Below are 21,971 nucleotides of genomic sequence, written 5' to 3'. Positions count from 1 at the left end.
CCTTTTGTACTACAAGTCTACAAATGTATCAACATTAAAATATGTTAAAATTTAAATTATAAATAATAAATTACGAACTATGTACCCGCCAGTGCTTCGCACTGGTTAAAATGCTAGTTCTTAAGAAATAAAGAAGAAAAAGAAAAATAGTATGAGTTGGCAACTCACAACTTAATTTTAGCAGGCCAGACTCGGCCCATCAATAAAAGTAAAACGGCCATTATCTTTGACACACCCAGCTATTTCCCGCCAAAAAGAAAACACGACATACATATACACAAGCCCTAATTTACAGAGCTTCAGCATCTAAGTAAATTTGGAATGGGTTCAATTGAAGCTGAAGATCTACAATTATGTCAGAACGACGAGAATGATCTACAGGTGCGTGTACTCACCTCATCTATTACTCTGTAAATACAAATTTACCAATTTACTTATGTGTTTGTGTTCATGTATTGATTTACGTTGCTACTTTTTGTGTAATTTTGATGGAGCACGTGTTTGTGTAATTTGTGTAGAAATTTGTGAATTGTGTTTATGTGTTTTTTGTTTTTTTCGATGTAGCCGTTTTTCGTACTTCACAAAGCATCGAATCAGAGGATTGAGAGGAAATCAGGTGGTAAAGCGAGGAGGCGGATTGATTTATCGTCATCGGTGCACGATAATTTGGACAAATCTGACACCGGTGAAGCTGATGAACTCGAGAAATTGCGCAATGAAGCGTTTGATTGCGTTTGGTCTAAAATCAAGTCCGTCATTAAGGTGCTTTTTCCACAGCACAGCTTTAAGTAAAATTTTAAACTAGGTCCAGTTAAGGAATTTTTGTCGTTGTCGTTATAATATTAGCAATGTGCTGTGTGTGTTTTACAGTAGAAATGTGGATTTCGAGAAGTATGTAGATCAGGAGAGGCATATTTATTTTATCTTTTGAACTTCTGTTTTTTAGATGTGTTATGAAATAATTGGTACTGGGTAATGTGCCAAGGGCCCAAGGATGATGATATATATGAAATATACAGTTGATCGGGGTGTGTTTTATTTGACAAGGATTGAGTAAGTTTCTGGCTAACTTGCAGGATGCTTTGAGGGATATTAATCTCGATGTTTTCAATGAGATCGATAGATGGGTTCATGAATCATTTGATGCAATTACTTCTCGTGGGAAGCCTGAATTTGCCAAAGTGACATGCTCGTACCCCATTGTGAGTGATGCTACGTCTAAACAACTGTTCAGCGGGCTGGTGCTTACTAGTAAGTTTCATTTGAGCCGTCTAAACATTAATACAACAAATTCGTATTAGGAAAGACGCCTTATTGACTTTGTTGGTAATAAGAATCTAATTGAGTACAATTTTTTAGGGAATATGGAAGTTGTTGATGATCTACTAACCTTTGCGGATCTTGGACAACATCTGAAGTCTCATGGATGTCATGTGGCAAACCTTTCATCAAGTGATTTTTCTCCAAAGAATGGGATTAGTGGTTCAATCAGAAGTTTGCTGAGAAAGTTTCTGATGGTTACCCTGGATGTAAGTATTATAAATGACATTTAAATCTATTTGAAGACTAAAACTCGTGTCAAGTTATGACTTCATGTATAGCCTATAAATGTGTTTAACATTTTTAAATACTTTATACATGTTTACACAGGTGGCTGATATATCAGCTTTGGCATCATGGTATGCTGAACCCGGTAACCACGGAAATCCTGTGGTTGTGATCATAGAAGATCTCGAGAGGTGCTGTGGCACTGTCTTATCTGATTTCATCCTAATGTTAAGGTGTGTCTAATTTTTTTTACTTAATCTCATTCATAAACCTAATCAACCAAAATACTTTTGTCTATTCTGTCAAAAAAAAAAGTTATGTTTTGATAAATCATACATGCACTATTGAAGTTCAGATGCTAAAAACAGATGATTGACATATTTTTGCCTGAATCCTAACTAATGGAATCTGAAATTTAGAAACAACATGGACAGATGAGGAGCAATATTACACAGATCATTGAGGTTGGCAGTAGATAAATTTCACATAAAGTGACTAATCTTTAGATACAGTATGTAGGAGCAATGATCGTTTACATGACTTTCACATTCACTAATCCTTTTACAGATTTACATCCTGATTTCAGATTCATTTTTGAATTTCCTATGTGCAATGCTGATACTTGACTGCGAAATTGCAAAAGTATCTCAGTCTTTTTTGAGATGGGCGACATAACATGAAACACAGATATAAAACATATTATTGTTTTAGTTTACGTTCATCTTGATTTTAGTTCTGTGCATCATTTTCGGGATGCAAAAGTGTACGTATCCAGTTCATAGACACAATAGTCATTATCATTCTTCATAAACATCATGCAATCACCCTACTAAAACTTAAGAGTCTTATCTTTGTGCTCTAACCAGCGAATGGGCAGTTAAGCTTCCAATTCTTTTGATACTGGGAGTTGCAACAACTATTGATGCCCCAAGAAACGTGCTTTCTTCGAATGCACTTCAGTGTGTTTTACCTCGTAAGTTCAAATTGAGATCTCCATCTGAGAGATTGGATTCAATCATTGAAGCTGTTCTTGTGAGAGACTGTTCAGGCTTCAATGTTGGTCAGAAGGTTGCAACTTTCCTCAGAAACTGCTTCTTGAGACAGGATGGAACACTTTCCTCAATTGTTCGAGCATTGAAGGTCAGTATCTTTACTTTGTGGAACTCCTAATTTGTCTAGTTATTTGTTGTTACTGCATGGCGCCATGGCAGATCTTGTAATTTGTTTGTATGCCGCTTTTAATTCATGCTTCTGATATATATAATAATTATACTTTGATATATTAAACATTTTCAGATGTCAGTTATCCACCATTTTTCGATGGAGCCTTTAAGCTTCATACTGAAAGGTTTACTTGACGAGGATGACAGACAGGTCAATTTTTTTTCATTTTAGTGTAGTTCTTAAATATTTCTTTTGTGCATTTGACTTCATACATTTCATAGCCCTGTCAGAAAATTTAACTTTAACACTTGACATGTTTATATGTTTTTATTATCTTTTTTGCTTTTGCTCTTATGCAAAGCCATCAGTAGCTTATCAGTCAGCATGTGCACAGCAGCAACAATCTTTGTAAAAGTGTGTGGTACTTATATATAAACATGCGCATATAATTCTCACATTGATGAAATTACTAGACCTTGGTATATATTAAAATTCCATCTATATGGAGTAGAATCAATCATCTTCTGCAGTGAAAAAAGAAAGCAAGAAGGTTCTTTCTTTCTTTTTTTTTTTAAGATACTCCAAGAAGGTTTAATTTTATCAATACTTTGCAGGTACAATTCAGCTGGAAACATGAAACACTACCAGAAGCGATGCTCAGTCGAGCTCTTGATCTTCCTTCTTACACAAAGTATTTAAATTATTATCATATCTTTATTTTCTAGTGTTCGTTGTCTTTTGAATAAGAAAGTTATAATAATAATATTGCTGCCTATTTTCATAAAAGAAACAAACTTGGTGAACCAAATGGTGAAATATTAGAACAAGGTTTGTTGCAACTCAGAAGATCACAGAAGTTATGGAGCTCTGTACTTCTGGTAAGACCTCAAACTTTTAAATCCCTCTTACTTTTGATACAAGGTTAACTTATTTTCTATCTTCGAGATAATCCTCCCAAGGATATACATTCTTAAATTCCCACTGAAACATATACTAATGCTATATTGTCTTTAGTAATCTAGTTTCAGTGACTATATTGACTTTGTGAGTTATAAGCAGAACTAAAAATAGTGCTTTTTATTAACTAAAGGCAGAGATGGCTGCAGCAGGTAGAAACTTATTGAATCAAAATTTGGTAAGAAATCCGGCCATTCTTAGATCAGAAGCACTGATTAATGAATTATAAGTTTAACTTGTACCCACTGATGTCCACCCCTATTTTGTTATACGAGTATGCCACATTTTTTTCATATATAGAAAAAGGCAATCAAGGCTACAGTTGTGAATTATATTCCCATGACAACAGTTCTTCCTTCTAATCATCTTTCATGAACTTAAAATAGTTGTATGTCCATATTTAAAGGCAAACTAGTTCTATAAAATGTATACATGCATTTGACATTTTTCTATTAGGTACATTAAGTGGTTTAGAGTTTGATCCCATGTACCCTTTAAATCTCCAAATAAATTGGACAATATAATAGGTTAATTCCTTAAGATGGCTTCTCGTGGTCTACTTTTTAATATCAAAATGGACATATGAGTCGAGGGGAGTGTTAAAGTATAAGCCTTATTAGTGGCCTTTTCCTTTCAGCTTAAGGTTCTGCAAGAGTTGGTAATTTAACACTTTTTGTACCTAAGGGCGGGTTCCAATATTGCCCATTCTCATAAAATCACTCAATGTTTTGATTCAGAGCTATTTGTTGCTACACAATTATTCCATAAGAATGCTAAATTAGGTTTTCTCATCTGAATGATAGAAATTATATTTCTTAAATCATCATAATATATAAAATTTTACGGCATTTGACATGGGTAAAATTATTATCTTCTTAAGTCTTAGAATTAATTAGACATGCAGCACCTTTGAAAAGAATCTGTTCTTTAAAAGTAGTTTTTTCTTCAGTGTTTGTACGAAGTTGGAAAGCATCATAAAATCAGTCTGTTGGACTTGTACTGTGAAGCGCTTGATTCAGAGTTATGGGACACTAGAGCATCTGATCTTCATTCAGTATTAGATGACAAGTTAAAAGTGCCTGAGGATATCATGCACATGGGTGGCTCCATATTTCAAGCAATTCGCAAGGTGAGGTAGGTGATGGGTGTTTGCCTTTTGTAATTAAACAAGACTTTTTGTTGCTTAGATTCGTTACATGTTATTCTTGACATATCTGTTTTTGGTGGGAGTTATTGAATGCTTTCTGAGTACATTTTCCTCATAAGGGACGCACCACCTAAATAACTAAATAAAATATTAAGCACCTGAAATGTGCAAGATTTGATTGTACGGATTCTCACTTGTTACAATGGAGCACATGCCATTGACCCATCCTTGCTGTATTCATTCTGCTTACAATCTTGTTACTGGATGTAGCTCCTTAACATATGTAATAAGGATGCTCGATTTTTTGTTTGATTAGGGATTCGTCTCCAGTAGCTTTGTGCCAGTTGCTTGATAGCTGGGAAGCACTTAGTGAGGGTCTCACTGAGGTAATATCTTGTCTGATTCCTTTTTCTATGTGATACTTCCATAGAACTTTTAGTAGGCCTATTATTCCATCCTCTGTAGTGGACTGGTGGTTTTAAAAATACTATTGAAATTTGAACTATTTTATGTCAAATGTTCTTGTGGATTGTATAGTAAATAGAAAACAAGTAGGACTAAATGAAAAGAAGGAAGAAAATTGTGAATGTGGTATGTTTTTTTGGGGGAAAAAGTGAGATATCAGCTAGTGATAGTGTGTGAAGGGTTAAGAGAAAGGTGATATTCTAGAGTAGTAAATCTGAAATACGAGGAAAAAGTATATGCTTTTTAGACTCTTTTCACTCAATGACACTTTTCTTTTTTAATACTAGTATTTAGATCCAAAATGCATAAAGTAACATTTGTTAGGTTTACGGTATCATTAAACTAAGCCTATATTTGAGTTATTTTTATTCTTATACAGACATCTTTTCAAAGTTTAAACTAAGAACACGGTAGTAGTTGTGTGATGTTGACCAAGAATGAGACTAATCAATCGATAGAGATGGTCACATAAATGCAAGGGATATGCTTAGAATCCAACCAAGGTGTATGCATGCGCCTCTGCAAGTTCAATCTCCTTTACAGTGCTCTTTTTTAGCTTGATTTTTCTTATTACAAATATGATTACTTCCAGTATAAACGCTGATGTTGAGTCATCTGTATGATATCTGAATAATGTGCATGCCTTAGATCCAGGAGAAAGTGAAAGAGTTACAGTGCCTGTCAAAAATTGATGATAGCAAGAATGTAAACCGGGAATTGACCAACATATCCAGGTAATCTTGTACTTTTGATTGTGCCAAGGACTTGAGTTCATACTGGTCTACTATTCTCGACCACATTATTTATTTATAATAGTTGTTTTTACAAAATGGAAGTCACTGCAAGGGAACGGTCTCCACTTATAACATATTTAAACGTGCGCTTAATAGCATACTTGATCTATAATCATCTTGGTTTAGAATTGCTCGTCCCGATTTTCCTCTCTTAATTTATAAGCAAGAAAATACAAAAAATATATAAAAAAAATGCTTTTAAATTTCTACCTTCTCTGAGAGAAAAAAAAGAAAGAAAAGGAAACAATAATAGCCTCCTAAAATTATATTTTATTATTAGTCTTTGTAAAATTGGCCTTTATTTCTTCCACTAACTAGTCAAAATATTTAACTTCCCCTTTTAGAAGGAAAGTTGCCTGTGACTTGGTAGGATTATACAGATGTTCTTAAATAAGCTTCGACTAATCTTTGTTCAATCACTTGTAATTTTTCAATTTCTTCAAAAGAAAATAAGAAAATAAATTAAACAATTATAGTATCAAATGAAAAAAGTTAAGTAATTAAATGTAATAATAAGGACTTATAAAGTAATATGCATTTGCCGTGTCACTCTCTCAAAAATCTTGATGCTACAGGAGGCATACAAGTCGAAACTATACTCATACAGAGAGAGACGCACAAGCTTTAAATGTGAGAGCTGCTACCTTAATAGGTTCCATGGTAAGGTAAAATATCCACTTCTAGGCAGCATAATCTTCTGTAAAGTTACGCATCTGTTAAATAAGTCAAACATATTTCTTTCGTAATTTAATATTCCTTCCTGTTTGAATATATCTTTCACACTCTTGACAGAGGATGTACAGGCTGCAGTAACTTTACAGCAATATAATTCTAGCACCTTTCACTTAGTTTTGTATTTTAACTCCAATCTGTAAAGAAAACTGTTTGTTAGGCGAATAAAACCATATAAAGTTCTAAATTTGACATTTCGGGTTTATATTTGAGGTCACTCTATCATGAAATTAGTTGCTGTGCTCTTTTGTTGTATGCCATTCAGTGTGTGATATTTTATCCCTAATTTTTCTCATGTACCAGGGATTATATGCAGCCTATGGAGTGCATACCATTTCATGAGATTCTCTGCTTCAAGAATGTTGATAAACTTCAGTCGGTAGGTTTTTAACTTTGTCTGTTCAGTTTTTGGATTTATTATATAATAGAAAAAGAATAACCACTAGTTCAGGCTTCATATAATCTTTATGACCAACCAAGACCTTGAGAGATTTTATACTTGACAAAAATATAGGAGAACTTTACAGTTCAATTTACTGAACATAAAGGGAAGCTTTTAATAATCTTATCCAATATCATGTTTTAATTTATTTTTTTTCTGTTTTTGTGTGTATATACGATATAGTCTATACATCAGTCTTAATCAATCTTGGAGCTGCTAAAGGGGCCATATTATAATTAAGATTATCATGAAGATTATATTACTTCTTACCTACAAGAAATATAATAGTTGGTCATGTCATATAGACTTATGTAAATAAAGAGTAAAACCTTATTGTTATGATTATGTCTTGTAATTACCAAAGTTTTTAGATTATGGCTAATTGTAGTATGCTTACTCTCTGGCTTCTGCATATGATAACATTATTATTTATTTACTTTTTTTCTAATTATCTGTGAAGTTAATCGAATCATGATGTTACTGAAAACTGATATCTTGTGTTTATCTCTCTGCGTGAAATAGAACATTACAGGAGACCCTAGAAGAAGAATTCAAGCTGATCTTCTTGAGTCGTATAAATTTCTCAAGTGTAGTTGTTGCAGAGTAAATTGCAACACACCATTGCCATCCATGCATGATACATCAATTATGTAAGATTAATTGTGTTTCTCCTAAGTGATTTTTTCCTAATCTGGAATAAGAGACCTTGTTATTGTAATAAAAGTCATCTTTGTTCTGATGACAGAAAGAAAACATGTTGGTCCAACAAAACATGTTGGTCCAACAAAACATGTTGGTCTCTGCAGCAGGGGACTTTAAAATATCCGGAAATGATTTTATATGGAGTGGTTTAAAGGATGATGAGTTAGTAATCTTGGCAAGCTTATTCTCTTGTATTGATTGTGTTCACTCATACTATATGTGAACCATAGAGACCTTATCTGTACTTGATGTGAATAAGTAGCGCTTATAGCCTTAAGGTTTCATGCTGGAATGCATACAAATTCTAGCAAGTAAATTACAGATAATATATCTCAATTAGGTCTTCCTGTTATATTTGCAGTGGTGAGATAATGAAAATTGAGAACTACTATCCTTGTTGCTCTTTCCATATGTTCTCCCTCTACAAATAGGCTAGTCATCCTCTGATATTAATATCACTTTCCAATTTATCGTGTGTACCTATAATTTGTTATAATGCTCTATCTATTTTAGAGTTATTTTATGCTGTTATGTCCTTATAAATACTGGGTATTGTTTGGTAATTAATATCACCTTGTTTTCTTAAGTCTCTGTAGTGGTCTTAGACTTTGGTATCAGTTCTTAAAATTATTTCTAATTTTCTATGGTGATGTTCGTGGTATCATATTTTAGGCTGAAGTTGAAGTCGTCGTTTGAAGGATGTGTGTGTTGTTTATTTATGATAGGTATGCACTGGCTCAAGAACATGGTGACCTTATCAATCTGCATGACTGGTATCAATCTTTTAAAGCTACCATCTGCTTATCTACTAAATCGAAGCAGAGGCTAAAGCAGTCACCATCACCTAAGAAAAGAAAGAGTGCTGTTGAACCTCAAGCAATAAATGGAGCATCACTACAGTATCCTTCAGAATACTATCTCATGTTTTATCATGCATACAAAATCTGGGGATATTTTTTAGTCATGCCATGTTCTTGTTAGAAGTTATTATAATTATGATCCACCCGTAACGGCATGCTTTACTACCACTCTTACCTGCAACGTACTAGCTACGTAGTTTTAATTTAAACATGAAACATAAATGTAAATGATAGAAAAATAATATGTTTATGGTTAAGCACCAGTTACATCAAAGTATGGTGATTCCTGTGGCATCATATTTATCAGCTACATATCATATAATTTTTGCCCTATATCTTGGATCCCAACCCTGATTAAAGTTCTAGCATTCACATCCTCTATCCCTGTGAAGTTTTTGTAGTTAAGTATGTGGCATTATGTATTGTACATTTAGTAAAAGAGGGAATTAATTGGAAATGTCAATTCACTAAGTAATAGTAACTAATAAGATAGAAGCTTTGGCACCCCTTGCATGTATGCATGTTGTTGAAGTGTTAATTTTGAAATCTTTAACTTTAATTGTATAGAGCACGGTTCTGCAGGGCAGTTATGGAGCTCCAAATTACAGGACTTCTAAGGATGCCTAGTAAGAGGCGCCCTGATTATGTGCAGAGAGTGGCTTTTGGACTGTAACATTAGTAGATACTAAATAATTCTAGTTTAGGTCTCTTCCTATCAGTCTTGCCTTTGTACCTGTGTTCATAGGTTATGTTTCGGAAATACTTGTGTATCTGTATTTAAGAAACAAGACTTTTGCACCGTTTGGAGATCCTCTGGTAAAGTAATAACCCTGCTCCCGATTCCTGTCCTCCAAACAAAGGAAACTAATAATTAAACTTGCACTCATATTTTTATTTTTGCAAGTTTTTTCGGAAATAACTGAAGAGATAGGTGAGTTAATAAAATTTTGACTCAAAAAGTGAGAAAAAGGGAAGCAAAGAAAATAAAAGCGAATTAATTGAAATTTCGTCTCAAAAATTCTAAGCCAATAGTTAAAAAAGAGTTAATTAAATAAATATGATTTCATAATAGAGATTTTTTTTTTAAAGTGATAGTTGGGCAGGTTAGTTTTTATTTTTATATAATTAATAGAGTTAAGTTCTATGGAGTACATAAAAACATTGGAGTACAAGTTTTTAATTTTTAAGTTTAATCATAAATAATATATTTGATTATACAAATTTATATACAATCTATCATTTATGAGTTGTCTTGCACATAATTGTCTATCAATCTTTAATATCCTTCAACTTTAACAAGTATTAACATTATTGTTCTGCTTATTAGTTATATTGCAGAACATAGAGTCTTGTAATTTATAAAAGTCATTATTCTACCTTTTGATTACAATGTTTATGTTGTGTAGAACATAATCTGCAGGTTATTAAATGTTTACGAATATTATTGAACAAAAAAATTGAAATTTAAATGAATAGATTACATTTTATATAACTTTGTACTCCAATACTCCAATATATTATGTACTCCATTGAACTTTACTCATATATTTACTATTTTCGAAAAGTTTTTGAGACTAGCACATCTAAAAAGAATATAAAAAAATAAAAAGAAGGGGGAGTATAAATCATAGATTGTTTTATTTTCATATTAAATATGAATATATATTAAAACGGTGAATTTGATTTTTTTTTTCTACGATGCATAAATCGGCATATTGTTTTTCTTGATTTTATGAAACTACTGTATGCTGGGAAAAAAAGGTAAACCCTAAAAACCATGATAAACACAAATCCACCAGAATCTTATTCTCTCCGTCCCACTCATTTCTTTACATTTTCCTTTTTGGGATGTCCCATCCAATTCTTTACATTTCAAAACTTACCAAAAATAGTCAATGGGTCCCACCACTTCTCCACTTTTCTTTCCTTTTCACACTACTTTTACTCCACTATCTACTTTTTATACATTAAAAACCAATGGGTCCCACCACTTTACCCATTTTTTTTTTCTGTTTTCCACTATTTTATACATATTTCTTAACCTCCGTGCCAACCCATTCGATAAGAAATGGGTGGGACGGAGGGAGTACATCTTAATACTAAAAAATTGTGAGAATATATAAATAGAATACACACACTTGCCAACGGACGGATGGATGAGAAGCACTTGGGCGTTGAGTTTAAGCAGACCCTTTAGTTTCACTTCAGCGCCTCCACCTCATTCTCTCTTATCACTTCCCCTCTCTCCGACGTCGTTTTGCTTCCCGATTAGGGCTTTTCTCCGCCGCGCCTCGCAATCTCCAATCACCAATTCCATGGGCTCCGAGGAAATCGAGTGGCCAGCGAATCGAGTTCGCGACACTTTTATCAAGTTTTTCGAAGATAAGCAGCATGTTAATTGGAAATCCAGCCCTGTTGTTCCTCACAATGATCCTACTCTGCTCTTCGCTAACGCAGGTCTGTTGTGCGTGATGTTTTTCAAGTGATTTTGGTTTTACTGTGGTAATCTATTGGTTTTTACTGTGTGATAGTGTTGTAATTTGTGTTGTTTGTGATCTTTGTAGTAAAGTTTTGAAGTTCATAGTTAGCTGTTTACTGTTTCAGCACGTTGAAATTTATTTAGTTATGTTTTTATCGACAGTTGTGAATTGTTATTCACGGTTTAAATTGAGGTTGAATTGATGGATTTTTACTATTTAGGAATGGTGAGAGTTATATATATATAGGGTCCTACTCCAATAGAAACTACTAGAATAGAAACTAAACAGAAACCAATGCGATTAAGTAGAATGATACCGGTTTTGGGACCGGGGATGGACCCCGAGATGGGCCTAGACGGGTCTAAGTAGGGCCTAATAGGGCCGGGTCGGGGCCTAGTGGGACCATGGTGGGGCCAAGGCTTGGCTCTTTAAGATTGTCTGCAGTCTGTCCAGGGCCTGTGATGAGCCTTGGCGAGGCCCTAGCGGGCCCGGGGTAGATTGAGTGGGGTGAGGGTGGGCCCTAGGTGGGTGATGACATATAGGGGGTAGGTGAGATCATTTAGGTGAGATCATTTAGGTATAGTTTCTCTTGGTTTCCATTTTAGTTTTTATTTTAGTGGTTTCTATTTGAGCAATTGCCATTGTATATATATATTTGAAGTTTATTTATATATTTTAAATCTATAGTTTATAGTGTTTAATTGATGTCTATTTTTCTGTTATAGTATGTTGAAGATTATGTGGTGAAGTTTTTGGATTATTTTGACAGGTTTTTATGTGTTTAGAGTGTTGAATTGTTATTTGATGTTTTATATTGGGGTTTCGTTGCAGGGATGAATCAATACAAGCCTATCTTTTTAGGAACTGCTGATCCCAACACTCAGTTGAGTAAGCTAACACGTGCTTGCAATACACAGAAGTGTATAAGAGCTGGTGGGAAACATAATGATTTGGATGATGTTGGTAAAGATACTTATCACCACACTTTCTTTGAGATGCTTGGTAATTGGTCTTTTGGGGACTATTTTAAAGCCGAGGCGATCTCGTGGGCATGGGAGCTTCTCACCAAGGCATGTTCTAATCTTTTTTGGTTAACAAATTGAGCTACAATATATAATATATGAGCAAAAGCCAGACATTAGTTTCTTGATGGTTACTGATATCAGGTGTACAAATTACCTGAAGATCGAATATATGCTACCTATTTTGGTGGTGATGAAAAGTCTGGCCTTGACCCTGATACTGAAGCCAAGGCTTTGTGGCTCAAATATCTTCCAGAGAAACGCGTATTACCATTTGGTTGTAAGGTAAGAGCTTCATATTAGGTTTTCTACCCTTTGTTTTTCTTTCTTGATTAAAGCATCTCGTGTCTTTGTATTGTTTACATAACAAAATCAATGTTTTGTCGGGTTTCCGAAGAATCATTAATAGTGTCGTGTCCAATTTAGGTATCTCACTTTTTGGAACTATAAGTGTTTAAATAGTCATTGAAACATGTGAAAGTGTTTCTAACCTGATGTAGAGATCTGTAAAAACTTGAAGTAGAGAGATCTGTGTTGTGATATTGATATGTTTTTAAGGTTTATAAAATCCTCAAGGGCTTACTTTTTTCTCAATTCGGTTGGAGTTTAGGTAGTGTACTATTTGTATGTGTTCTATGTAATCTTAGGGGTAAAGCCATAAAAGTCATTGCTTGTTCTAATTTTCTTTCGACAGATAATACCCGCTCTTACCTAGGCCCGACCGTGATAGTAGACATTATACTAGTGAGAACATATACCAAATAGAAGCTTAATCTTTTTCTTTGCTCTGCAACTTTGTGCAGGATAACTTTTGGGAGATGGGTGATACTGGTCCCTGTGGACCTTGTACTGAAATACATTTCGACAGAATCGGAAATCGTGATGCTGCTTCTCTGGTTAATAATGATGATCCAACATTAATTGAAATATGGAACCTTGTGTTTATTCAGGTAGCATTTTGAATTGTAACAAAGCTAGTCCTACAATTTGCATAAAAAAGACTTTTCTCTTTTTACTCCCTTGTAAGTTTTTTTCTGCGCCAGTATAATAGGGAATTGGATGGCTCGCTAAAGCCTTTACCTGCCAAACACGTTGATACGGGAATGGGATTTGAAAGATTGACCTCTATACTGCAGAACAAGATGAGCAATTATGACACAGATGTGTTTTTACCTATATTTAAAGCTATTGAGGTGGTAAGATGACAATGCAATGTAGACCACTTTATTAGTATGTTCTGTTCAATTCATCAAGTAAATGAAATGCGTTTGATTAATATGTGTCTGCATATGATCAACTATAATTTTGTTGAAGTCACATGATCAAGAGCTGTGTTTTCTAAAGTTTAAATCTGTCCTCGACAATGACCCGATGATCATAAAACTTCCATGTTTTTTTTTTGGTTTTTGGTTTTGTGGTGCTAGCGTGTTGAGCTATTTGTTTTGGCCACGTGCTTAGCCTACTGCTATATCTTCATAGAATTAGGTTTTACTTGCTCCCAACTCATAAGCTAGCTTTTCAGTGCATTTGAACCTTCTCTTCATTCGGATAAAAACATGTGCAGTGTTTCAACCAAGATAAAGTCAGTGATTGTTCCTGGGGTCTGCACATGAATGTGACATGTCTTGTAGTTTGTATAATTTGTTATTATTCTTAGGCAGTCATCTAATTTTTCTCCTTACATTAAGAACAGGAGGTACTCATTTGGTCTAAGTACTATAAACACATAACAAATTGTGGTTATTAGTTCTAAAGAAGTTTCTGAAATTAGTAATTGCCAATAAACAAAGATGGATCCTATAAACTATCATAATTATGTTCCAAAAAACTAAATAGATTGTTCTACTGTGAATCCATTGCATAATGAAATTGTCTGTCTGATTCACCATTAGTCAATAGAAAATTAATTTAGATTTCAGTTTTTTTATTAAGTTTGGAGTATAATTGTTGTTTTCTCCCTAATTATTTTGTCAATGATTAAGGCGACTGGAGCTCCTCAATATTCAGGAAAAGTTGGGTCTGATGATGTAGACAAGGTTGACATGGCTTACAGGGTTGTTGCTGATCACATTAGAACTCTGTCCTTTGCGATTGCTGATGGTTCTTATCCAGGTAAAAGCCTTTGTTGACATCTGTCACTTTTTGATTGCTGTTTTTTTTTTATGTTGTTCTATAATTACTTGCCTTCGTCAGCATGTTGCCTATCTTTTTCTGGACTTCTTTTGTTGGCGAGCTGATACTTATATTTTAAATTCTGTTGACATATGAACTTCTCCGCAGAGGCTCAATTTGTTTTGGTCCTGTTAACTACAGCCTGGTGGCTTTTTTACTATTTTTTTGTTTTGTATTGAAGTTCTTCCTCTCCTGGACAATTATATTTCAGAGTGCTTAAAAAGAAGTGGTCTGCTACTCTCTAGTAAAATTGTCTTCATAATATTGAAACCCGAGTTTGCGTGAATAATAGTATAGTTACCTATTAATTACTGTTAAATAAGCAGCCAGCTTTATTGCTGAGATTATGAATTACGAGATGCTTGTGAAAGTTCAAAGTGAGGAGTAAGGTATGTTTTACTCCCGTTATTAAACCTAATTGATCTGGGTCTATAGTTATGATTCCCTGGGGTCAACTACTCCAGCTTATGCTGGCGTCTGGTACTGGTTGAACTAGAACTAAAAGCCACTCTCCTCTCTTAATGTTTTCTTAACACTGATTTTTTTTAAGACAGCTGTTTTGGCTATTTGCAAGACTACTCAAACCTTATTGTATTGGAGATGACCCATGTTTAGATTATATCACATTAAGATAGTCAACTAGAAGCAAAAATACTTGTACAGATTGTAAGTTAGTTTTTTCTAGTTTGTGGTATATCTTCATACTGGTAGAAGTTTATATCCCCTTCTATTACAGAGCTGATCAGTTTGGCTTTGTTACCTCATGGTAATCTTACTTTTGCAGGAAATGAAGGACGAGAATATGTTCTTAGACGAATTCTTCGCCGGGCTGTACGTTATGGCACTGAAGTCCTGAATGCTAAGAAAGGATTTTTTAATGGGTAAGCCCTTTAAGTTATAGATCTAATGCTGCTAGTATATCAATGTGACACCACTTCTTAAAATAAGCGAAATGCTAGTTACAATTCCTCCACAATAGCAAAGCCAATGAACATATCATGAAAATCAGGTTGGTGAAGGTTGTGGTGGAAGTGATGGGCGACGTTTTTCCTGAGCTAAAGCAATACGAAGAGCATATCGTGGACACTATTGCATCAGAGGAGATAAGCTTTGGCAGGACGTTGGATAAGGTAAGTTTGAGTCCATAATTAATTTATCATGCTTATAAGTTTAGCGGTATAACAGTAGTATTTTATCAATGGATTGTAAGTGTGTGTTTCCAGTACTTTTAGCCCAATTCTCTCACATATGCTCGTAGGATTACACTAGTTTTTTTTTTACCTTTCTCTCTTGGACAAGTAATAGTGAATTGCACCTTCTATTCCATGGCCATTTTCCTGCCAAAAATTCTTTTTTGTGCGACTTAATCTCCAGACTTAATAGGGGACATAAGTCTTGATTTTGTTTTCTAATATAAGCCATTATGCAATTTAATCTATTGTAAGATTAAAAAAATGTTGAATTATCCGTTTGACTATGTTCTAAGGTTGACCATTTTCAAAAAATGTAATAGAGGGAAAGATGGATTCCTTCGTTGACGATGGGGAATTTTCTCGACGTCGGCAGCTGAATGTGAAGTCTAAAGCTAGACTATCTATATACTTTATCTTATTTTCAGAAAAGCCAAATAGAATATCCGTTACTGAATTGTGGTTTTAATGAATGTTTACTAGCAGTTGCCAGCAATAATAATGATAATCTCACGCCTTGCTATATCGCTGTCTACTTGGTAATAGATGAATAGAAAAGCTAAAGACCAATAACTGTATTTACCAGAGTTCCAGCTTATAAGATTATCAGTCAATTACATTGAACTTCGTGTTGTTTCTTCATATTGTATTATAACTCCCATGTGTGTTTGCTTATTTCATTCTTGTCTGTAATTGTTCTTTTTATGTTGATATTATTATGCATCAAAGTATTAGTCGTGCATAATGGCTCATGGACTTCTGTCAGGGAATAGAGAGATTTAAGAAGGCCGCTCAAGATGTTCAAGGAACAATATTAAGTGGGCAGGTAAACATATGCACATAGATTTCTTGATATATACTTTTATACTGTTTTGTTCAATGTGTTGCCCCATGTGTTTGTTTTTATTATATTACGCAAATACAAACTTCAATCTGTCCGTGTATTTTCTTTTGTGCCATGACTTAAATATTATAATCCGTGTATTTTCTTTGATCTTGCATTTTCCATTTCTTTTATAATTTTTTTTAGCATTAATATATTTTAGATGTATTAATTTCTATCATTTTAGATTGATGTTCATTGTTTAGAAACACAGAGGTTATTGCTCAACAGAACCAGACTCTGAATTGTCAGCCTTTTGTTGCAGGATGCATTTCTTTTATGGGATACCTATGGCTTCCCGTTGGATCTTACTCAGGTTGATAAATGCCGCTATAATTGCCAATATTTTCTTCTGTAACTAGGTACTTATGTTGGTCTCTATTATAGTTGATGGCTGAAGAAAGAGGCTTGATGGTTGATGTTAATGGTTTTAACAAAGCAATGAATGAGGCCAGGGAAAGGTCAAGAAATGCTCAAAATAAGGTAAAAATTCACACTACATTTTTTGTACATTTTTAAATGCGGTAACAATTTCCACTTAGTATTTTTTTCTTGCATCTATTCTTTAGGATTTAAAAGCACAATGGTTATTTTTTGCAAAGTACTGGGAGAGTACTACAGAAGATAAATCTTTACTTGTCTGGAGTTCTCACTCTTGTATTCCTACAGATGTTACTGCTTGCCACAGAATATTATGCATATTAATCTGGTGAAAACTGATGTGCCGTGAGCTTTACTCTAAATGTGTACTGTCCTAATGTTTCATAATAATTTATTTACAGCAAGCTGGTAAAACTATTGCTATGGATGCTGATGCTACCTCAGTCTTGCAGAAGAAAGGGATTCGACCAACAAATGATATATATAAATTCACATGGAAGGTATCTTATGGTCACAGATACAACTTTCTAACCAAGTTATATATTTGAGCAGGACTATGATATTGCTAAAATAGTGTCTTGCTAGCTGTGTTGGACTGTTTGCAGCTGTATGTTAATATTATGATGTTATACATGTGAGTGTCTTAGCTGTGACGTGTAGGCTGCACATGATATGTTTACTTGCTAAATCAGTCTTTGTACACTTACATCTCGTCTCTTGAAGGATCGTCAATTTTCTTTGATTGAAGTAGCAACTTTCTCTATTGAACATATACTTAGCTTTTTATTAGTTTGTGTTGCTGCATCAATTATTATAATATTGCCTTCCCGTTTTTGTAGTTGAGTTGCTACTTACTAGTTAATGTTGTATCTTTGTTATTCAGGATCATCGCAGTGTAATTAAAGCTATTTACACAGGTAGTGAGTTCTTAGAAGATATTGCTGCTGGTGATGAAGTTGGTATAGTTCTAGAATCAACAAGCTTTTATGCTGAGCAAGGAGGTCAGGTGTGTACATTTTTAGTGGCCGGAAATTTTAATACTCAAAAATGCATCTTTGTTTCACCTGAGGAGATATGAATAGGTTTCTACTTATCTATTGCAGTAGATGATGGGATGTTGTTTTGCATTCCACCGCTTAATTTTTATTATTTTCTCCTTGTTTCATATTACCTTTTTTAGGATGAGGGCATACCTTTTTAGGCGTAATTCTTTGCCACTTATGTTTATTGTATTTCAAGCTATTAACTTGCAGTATAAAAAAAACTGAAATGTTCAGAAATTAATGTAATTAATTCATTTAAGGTGTAAACTATTATGTTCCTAGTTAGATGTCATACCTTTACTTGTTTTCCTTTCGATTGATCATAATTGAAGCATTAAAATTTTCAGACTTATTAAGCTGTTAAATTTGTAAACCACCTTTTCTCTATTTATTTTTCTCAATCATTATAATAAGTTCTTTTTATTACCATTATTATATATTTTTTTTAACTCAATTTAAGATTCCCTACTCTTTTAAATATATATCCAATTTTATATTTTGGCATCCTAGATTAGAACTGTTCCTAATTGAGCAGTTTATTCTTTTTTATTTGGATTATAGATATTTGATACCGGCATACTTGAAGGCCCCTTTGGAACATTCCAAGTTTCAAATGTCCAAACTTTTGGAGGATTCATTGTTCATATAGGCTACTTCACAGAAGATAGCGGCAGATTCTCTCTGGGTGATAGGGTCAACTGTAAGGTAATTGTACTTTTGTACTTGACCCTCAAAGTGCATTTTCAACTAGAGCCTTAGAACTTAGTTGTTGATTTGCTTTTGCTTGACTAAAGTTTAGTGTTTTTTTTTTTGTCTATTTTTGTAATACCTAAAGCGAAAACAACGTAAATGATCCTGTTCTTTAATCATTAATGCTAAAAATAAGTTCTCAGCTAAAAAAGTATCCAGCTTGTTGTTCTTATAAGAAACCGTGTCTTCTAATGACCAAATATGATGTTCTTTTTCTTTGTTGTAAAGTAAATTTTTATTCGTTGTAACATTTTATTAGTTCACCTACTATGAATGTAATTGACATATTAAACCTCCGAAAAGACTCTCCAAATATTTGAATGTAGACTAGTACTGTTCTTTCCTTTTAATCGCTTTCTGGATATGCATAATGCTTTGCCACCTAATTGGTATATATTCCAAAACGCTTATTATTTTGCCACTCTAAATTATGAATATGTTAACAGTTATCTTCATGGTATCTATAAAACTTATTTCGCAGGTTGACTACGTGAGGCGTAAGCTCATTGCTCCAAACCATACTTGTACACACATGTTGAATTTTGCTCTTAGGGTAAGTTAGAATGAGTACTGTTATTCATTTTTACAGTGTTCATATTTGTTATTGAGGGTTAACATACTCTACACTTGTACAGGAAGTGCTTGGTAATCATGTTGACCAGAAGGGATCCATTGTTCTTCCTGAAAAATTGAGATTTGATTTTTCTCATGGTAAGCTTGGCATGAATTTTTGTTCAAGTCTTGTGCAATTGTTTATCTGTGTGATTCACATATATATATATGCAGGCAAGCCTGTAAAGCCTGAAGAGCTAAGAAAGATTGAATGGATAGTCAATGAGCAAATTAAAGCTGAGCTTGATGTCTATTCGAAGGAGGCAAACCTCTCTGAAGCAAAGCGTGTTAATGGTTTACGAGCTGTTTTTGGGGAAGTAAGTTTCGGTGCTTTTCTCGTCATTAGCTGTAACTTCTAACTTGTCTGAATGTATCTGCTTGCCAGATTTTTTTAGTCTAAATTATTTATTTGCTTGCTACAGGTCTATCCTGATCCAGTTAGAATTGTGGCAATTGGTAGAAAGGTGGAAGAACTTCTGGCTAATCCAGAAAATAAAGAGTGGTCATCGATATCCGCCGAGCTTTGTGGAGGTGCAACTCTTATTACTATGTTTGTTGCTTATTACTTTCGAATTGAAGTAAATATAATTACTTTCTGTGAAATATCTAGGAACTCACATATCAAATACAAGAGAAGCCGAGGCATTTGCACTTCTATCAGAGGAAGGGATTGCAAAGGGAATCCGTCGGGTTACTGCTGTTACCACAGGATCTGCTTTCAAAGCCCTAGAGTTGGCCTCTTCACTCGAGATAGAAGTGAACGAGGCGTCTAAAGCAGAAGGGGACCTGCTGGAACAGGTTATAATCATTCATCTCTTATAGGAATATAAATTTTGAAATAGAGGGAGAGAATATACTCCATCTTTCTTTATTACTCTATCTAGGAAAAGATGCATCTAATCGCATTGCATTATTTTCGTTGTGATTAGATATCGGTCTTTTGTGTTTAAACTTTAGCTTTCTTTGTAGTCTTTCTAGCATTCTGACCGTTTTCTTTGCTTCTTTAGTTTTATCAAATAAACTTGTAAAAAAAATGGAATGCCATACAATTAATAGTAGTTCATTTAAATTAGTTTATTTCTGTTATATTATATTTGTAATGTGGATATATACTTGCAAGAATTCTGATGTCCAGTTTATCAGCTTTCATACTGCATATGCTCTCTTTTAATCAGTTTATTGCTTGTATACATCTTCTCTTTCCTTTATTATATGTTCTGCTGTTCTATTATGCTCAAGCTCCTTACTATCTGTTGAGAGTACCCGAATATTAACTATTTGCAGCCATTTAATTAATTATGTATTTAATTAATTATGTATTTACACCTGTATTATTTTTCCCTCTTTCAAGAAAGTGACATCTTTGAATGGGCGCGTGGAGTCTGCCCCTATTCCAACAGCCAAGAAAACTGATCTTAAGGCCAAAATTTCTGTACTACAGGTTTTTTTTCTGTCGAAGCTTCTTACCTTTTCTTTATACCTCCCATGTACTTGCATATATAACCAGAAACTAAAGACACCATTGTGCTGTTGTCAGAACCAAGTGATAAAAGCTAAAAAGAAGACTGCGGAAGAGAATATACAGAAAGCAATCAAAGATGTCAGTGAAAAGGCCATCAGCTCTGAAGGAAAGGGTTTCTGTATTGCACGTGTCAGTGTAGGTTCTGACAATGCTGCAATGCGGGAAGCAGTTGTCAGGGTCATGGAGCAGAAGGTTACTAGCAAATTCATTCTGTATTCTATAGTATTCTCATTTGTCAGGGTGTTAAATATTTGTTATGGCTGTGCAGGGGATGGCAGTAATGGTTTTTAGCACAGATGAGAAAAAGACGTTGGTATGTGCAGGGGTGCCAGATAAAAGTGATAAGAGCAAAAAGTTGAACGTTTTGGAGTGGTTGAAGATAGCTTTGAAGCCGTTAAATGGGAAGGGAGGTGGAGGGAAAGGTGGTCTTGCTCAGGGGCAGGTTAGCATACTTGACTACGAGTAGAATATTGTTATCAAACAAAGCTAAAGCCTAAAGTTACAGCTATTCATCTTGTACCTCACCAGCTCATATGTGAAATCTATTTATGTGGACTGTCTTAAAATAGGGATGGTACAATATGTATCTAAACAATAACGAGTTAATTATTAAATTATGGTCAACATGTTATCATGTAGTGCAAAAGTGTAGTTGCTAACTTTTGCCAATTTGTTTGTGCTCAACCAGGGATCTGATATTTCGAATGTGGAAGAAGCGATGCAAGATGCTGAAAAATATGCAGACGAAAAATTAAAGGGGCAATGATTCGTTTTCCTTGTCCTGTTAGCAGCAGCCAAAGTTTGAATAGAAAAGAAGTATTCTTTTAAAGGAATTCACAAGTTATGCAGCAACTGTTCTTCATTATCACTGATTTATTGTATTGGAAACTTGCAATTGAAAAACTGAAAAGGAGAAAAAAGGTTGTTTTACATCAATATACTAGAGCACGTGTGGTGGTTAGAGATCAAGCTTCTTGTTAATTTCGGTAGTCTAGTACTGTCCCACTCGTCTTTAATTTTTCTTTTTACCTGGTTTATTATTATGTTATTATTATTAACCATAAGGCTTAATGACCTTTTAGCCCTCGAAGTACGGGTGGAAGTT

The 21,971-nt window shown here is 34.2% G+C and overlaps 2 protein-coding genes across 3 annotated transcripts; both read left to right on the top strand.

Annotated features, from left to right (window-relative positions):
* The first annotated feature begins 223 nt into the window (after nt 1-223).
* LOC108225333 (origin of replication complex subunit 3) lies at nt 224-9,676 on the top strand. The gene is made up of 17 exons (XM_017400175.2): nt 224-381; nt 565-762; nt 1,077-1,251; nt 1,360-1,529; nt 1,651-1,781; nt 2,415-2,688; nt 2,845-2,922; nt 3,327-3,403; nt 3,500-3,590; nt 4,619-4,803; nt 5,133-5,202; nt 5,930-6,015; nt 6,651-6,740; nt 7,111-7,186; nt 7,772-7,899; nt 8,677-8,850; nt 9,379-9,676. The coding sequence occupies exons 1-17, from the start codon at nt 322-324 to the stop codon at nt 9,482-9,484; spliced, it is 2,169 nt and encodes a 722-aa protein (XP_017255664.1). The 5' UTR covers nt 224-321; the 3' UTR covers nt 9,485-9,676.
* A 1,241-nt stretch (nt 9,677-10,917) lies between these two features.
* Nucleotides 10,918-21,847, top strand: LOC108227179 (alanine--tRNA ligase). Of its 2 annotated transcripts, XM_017402204.2 has the most exons (23): nt 10,920-11,268; nt 12,123-12,361; nt 12,458-12,598; nt 13,117-13,263; nt 13,357-13,509; nt 14,296-14,425; nt 15,270-15,366; nt 15,495-15,615; nt 16,442-16,501; nt 16,824-16,874; nt 16,946-17,041; nt 17,341-17,439; nt 17,823-17,945; nt 18,544-18,687; nt 19,214-19,285; nt 19,368-19,443; nt 19,519-19,661; nt 19,767-19,875; nt 19,955-20,142; nt 20,696-20,785; nt 20,882-21,058; nt 21,135-21,308; nt 21,555-21,847. In XM_017402204.2, exons 1-23 carry the CDS (start codon nt 10,968-10,970, stop codon nt 21,630-21,632), a joined length of 3,009 nt encoding a protein of 1,002 aa, XP_017257693.1. In that variant the 5' UTR covers nt 10,920-10,967; the 3' UTR covers nt 21,633-21,847. The 2 variants fall into 2 exon arrangements, with proteins under 2 accessions (XP_063935774.1, XP_017257693.1); XM_064079704.1 differs by having other exon boundaries at nt 10,918-11,268; nt 20,696-21,058.
* Nucleotides 21,848-21,971: the final 124 nt, after the last annotated feature.

This window comes from Daucus carota, chromosome 6, assembly GCF_001625215.2.
Source record: "Daucus carota subsp. sativus chromosome 6, DH1 v3.0, whole genome shotgun sequence".
Lineage (NCBI taxonomy): Eukaryota > Viridiplantae > Streptophyta > Magnoliopsida > Apiales > Apiaceae > Daucus > Daucus carota.
This window is presented reverse-complemented; position numbering and strand designations above follow the sequence as displayed.

Coding starts and splice junctions, on each gene's coding strand:
- LOC108227179 (XM_064079704.1), top strand. CDS start 10,968: ATGAGAAGCACTTGGGCGTTGAGTTTAAGCAGACCCTTTAGTTTCACT. Junction 12,362..12,457: donor CATGGGAGCTTCTCACCAAG/GCATGTTCTAAT, acceptor TACTGATATCAG/GTGTACAAATTACCTGAAGA. Junction 17,042..17,340: donor CAAGAAATGCTCAAAATAAG/GTAAAAATTCAC, acceptor ATTTATTTACAG/CAAGCTGGTAAAACTATTGC.
- LOC108225333 (XM_017400175.2), top strand. CDS start 322: ATGGGTTCAATTGAAGCTGAAGATCTACAATTATGTCAGAACGACGAG. Junction 1,252..1,359: donor CAGCGGGCTGGTGCTTACTA/GTAAGTTTCATT, acceptor ACAATTTTTTAG/GGAATATGGAAGTTGTTGAT. Junction 5,203..5,929: donor TTAGTGAGGGTCTCACTGAG/GTAATATCTTGT, acceptor TGCATGCCTTAG/ATCCAGGAGAAAGTGAAAGA.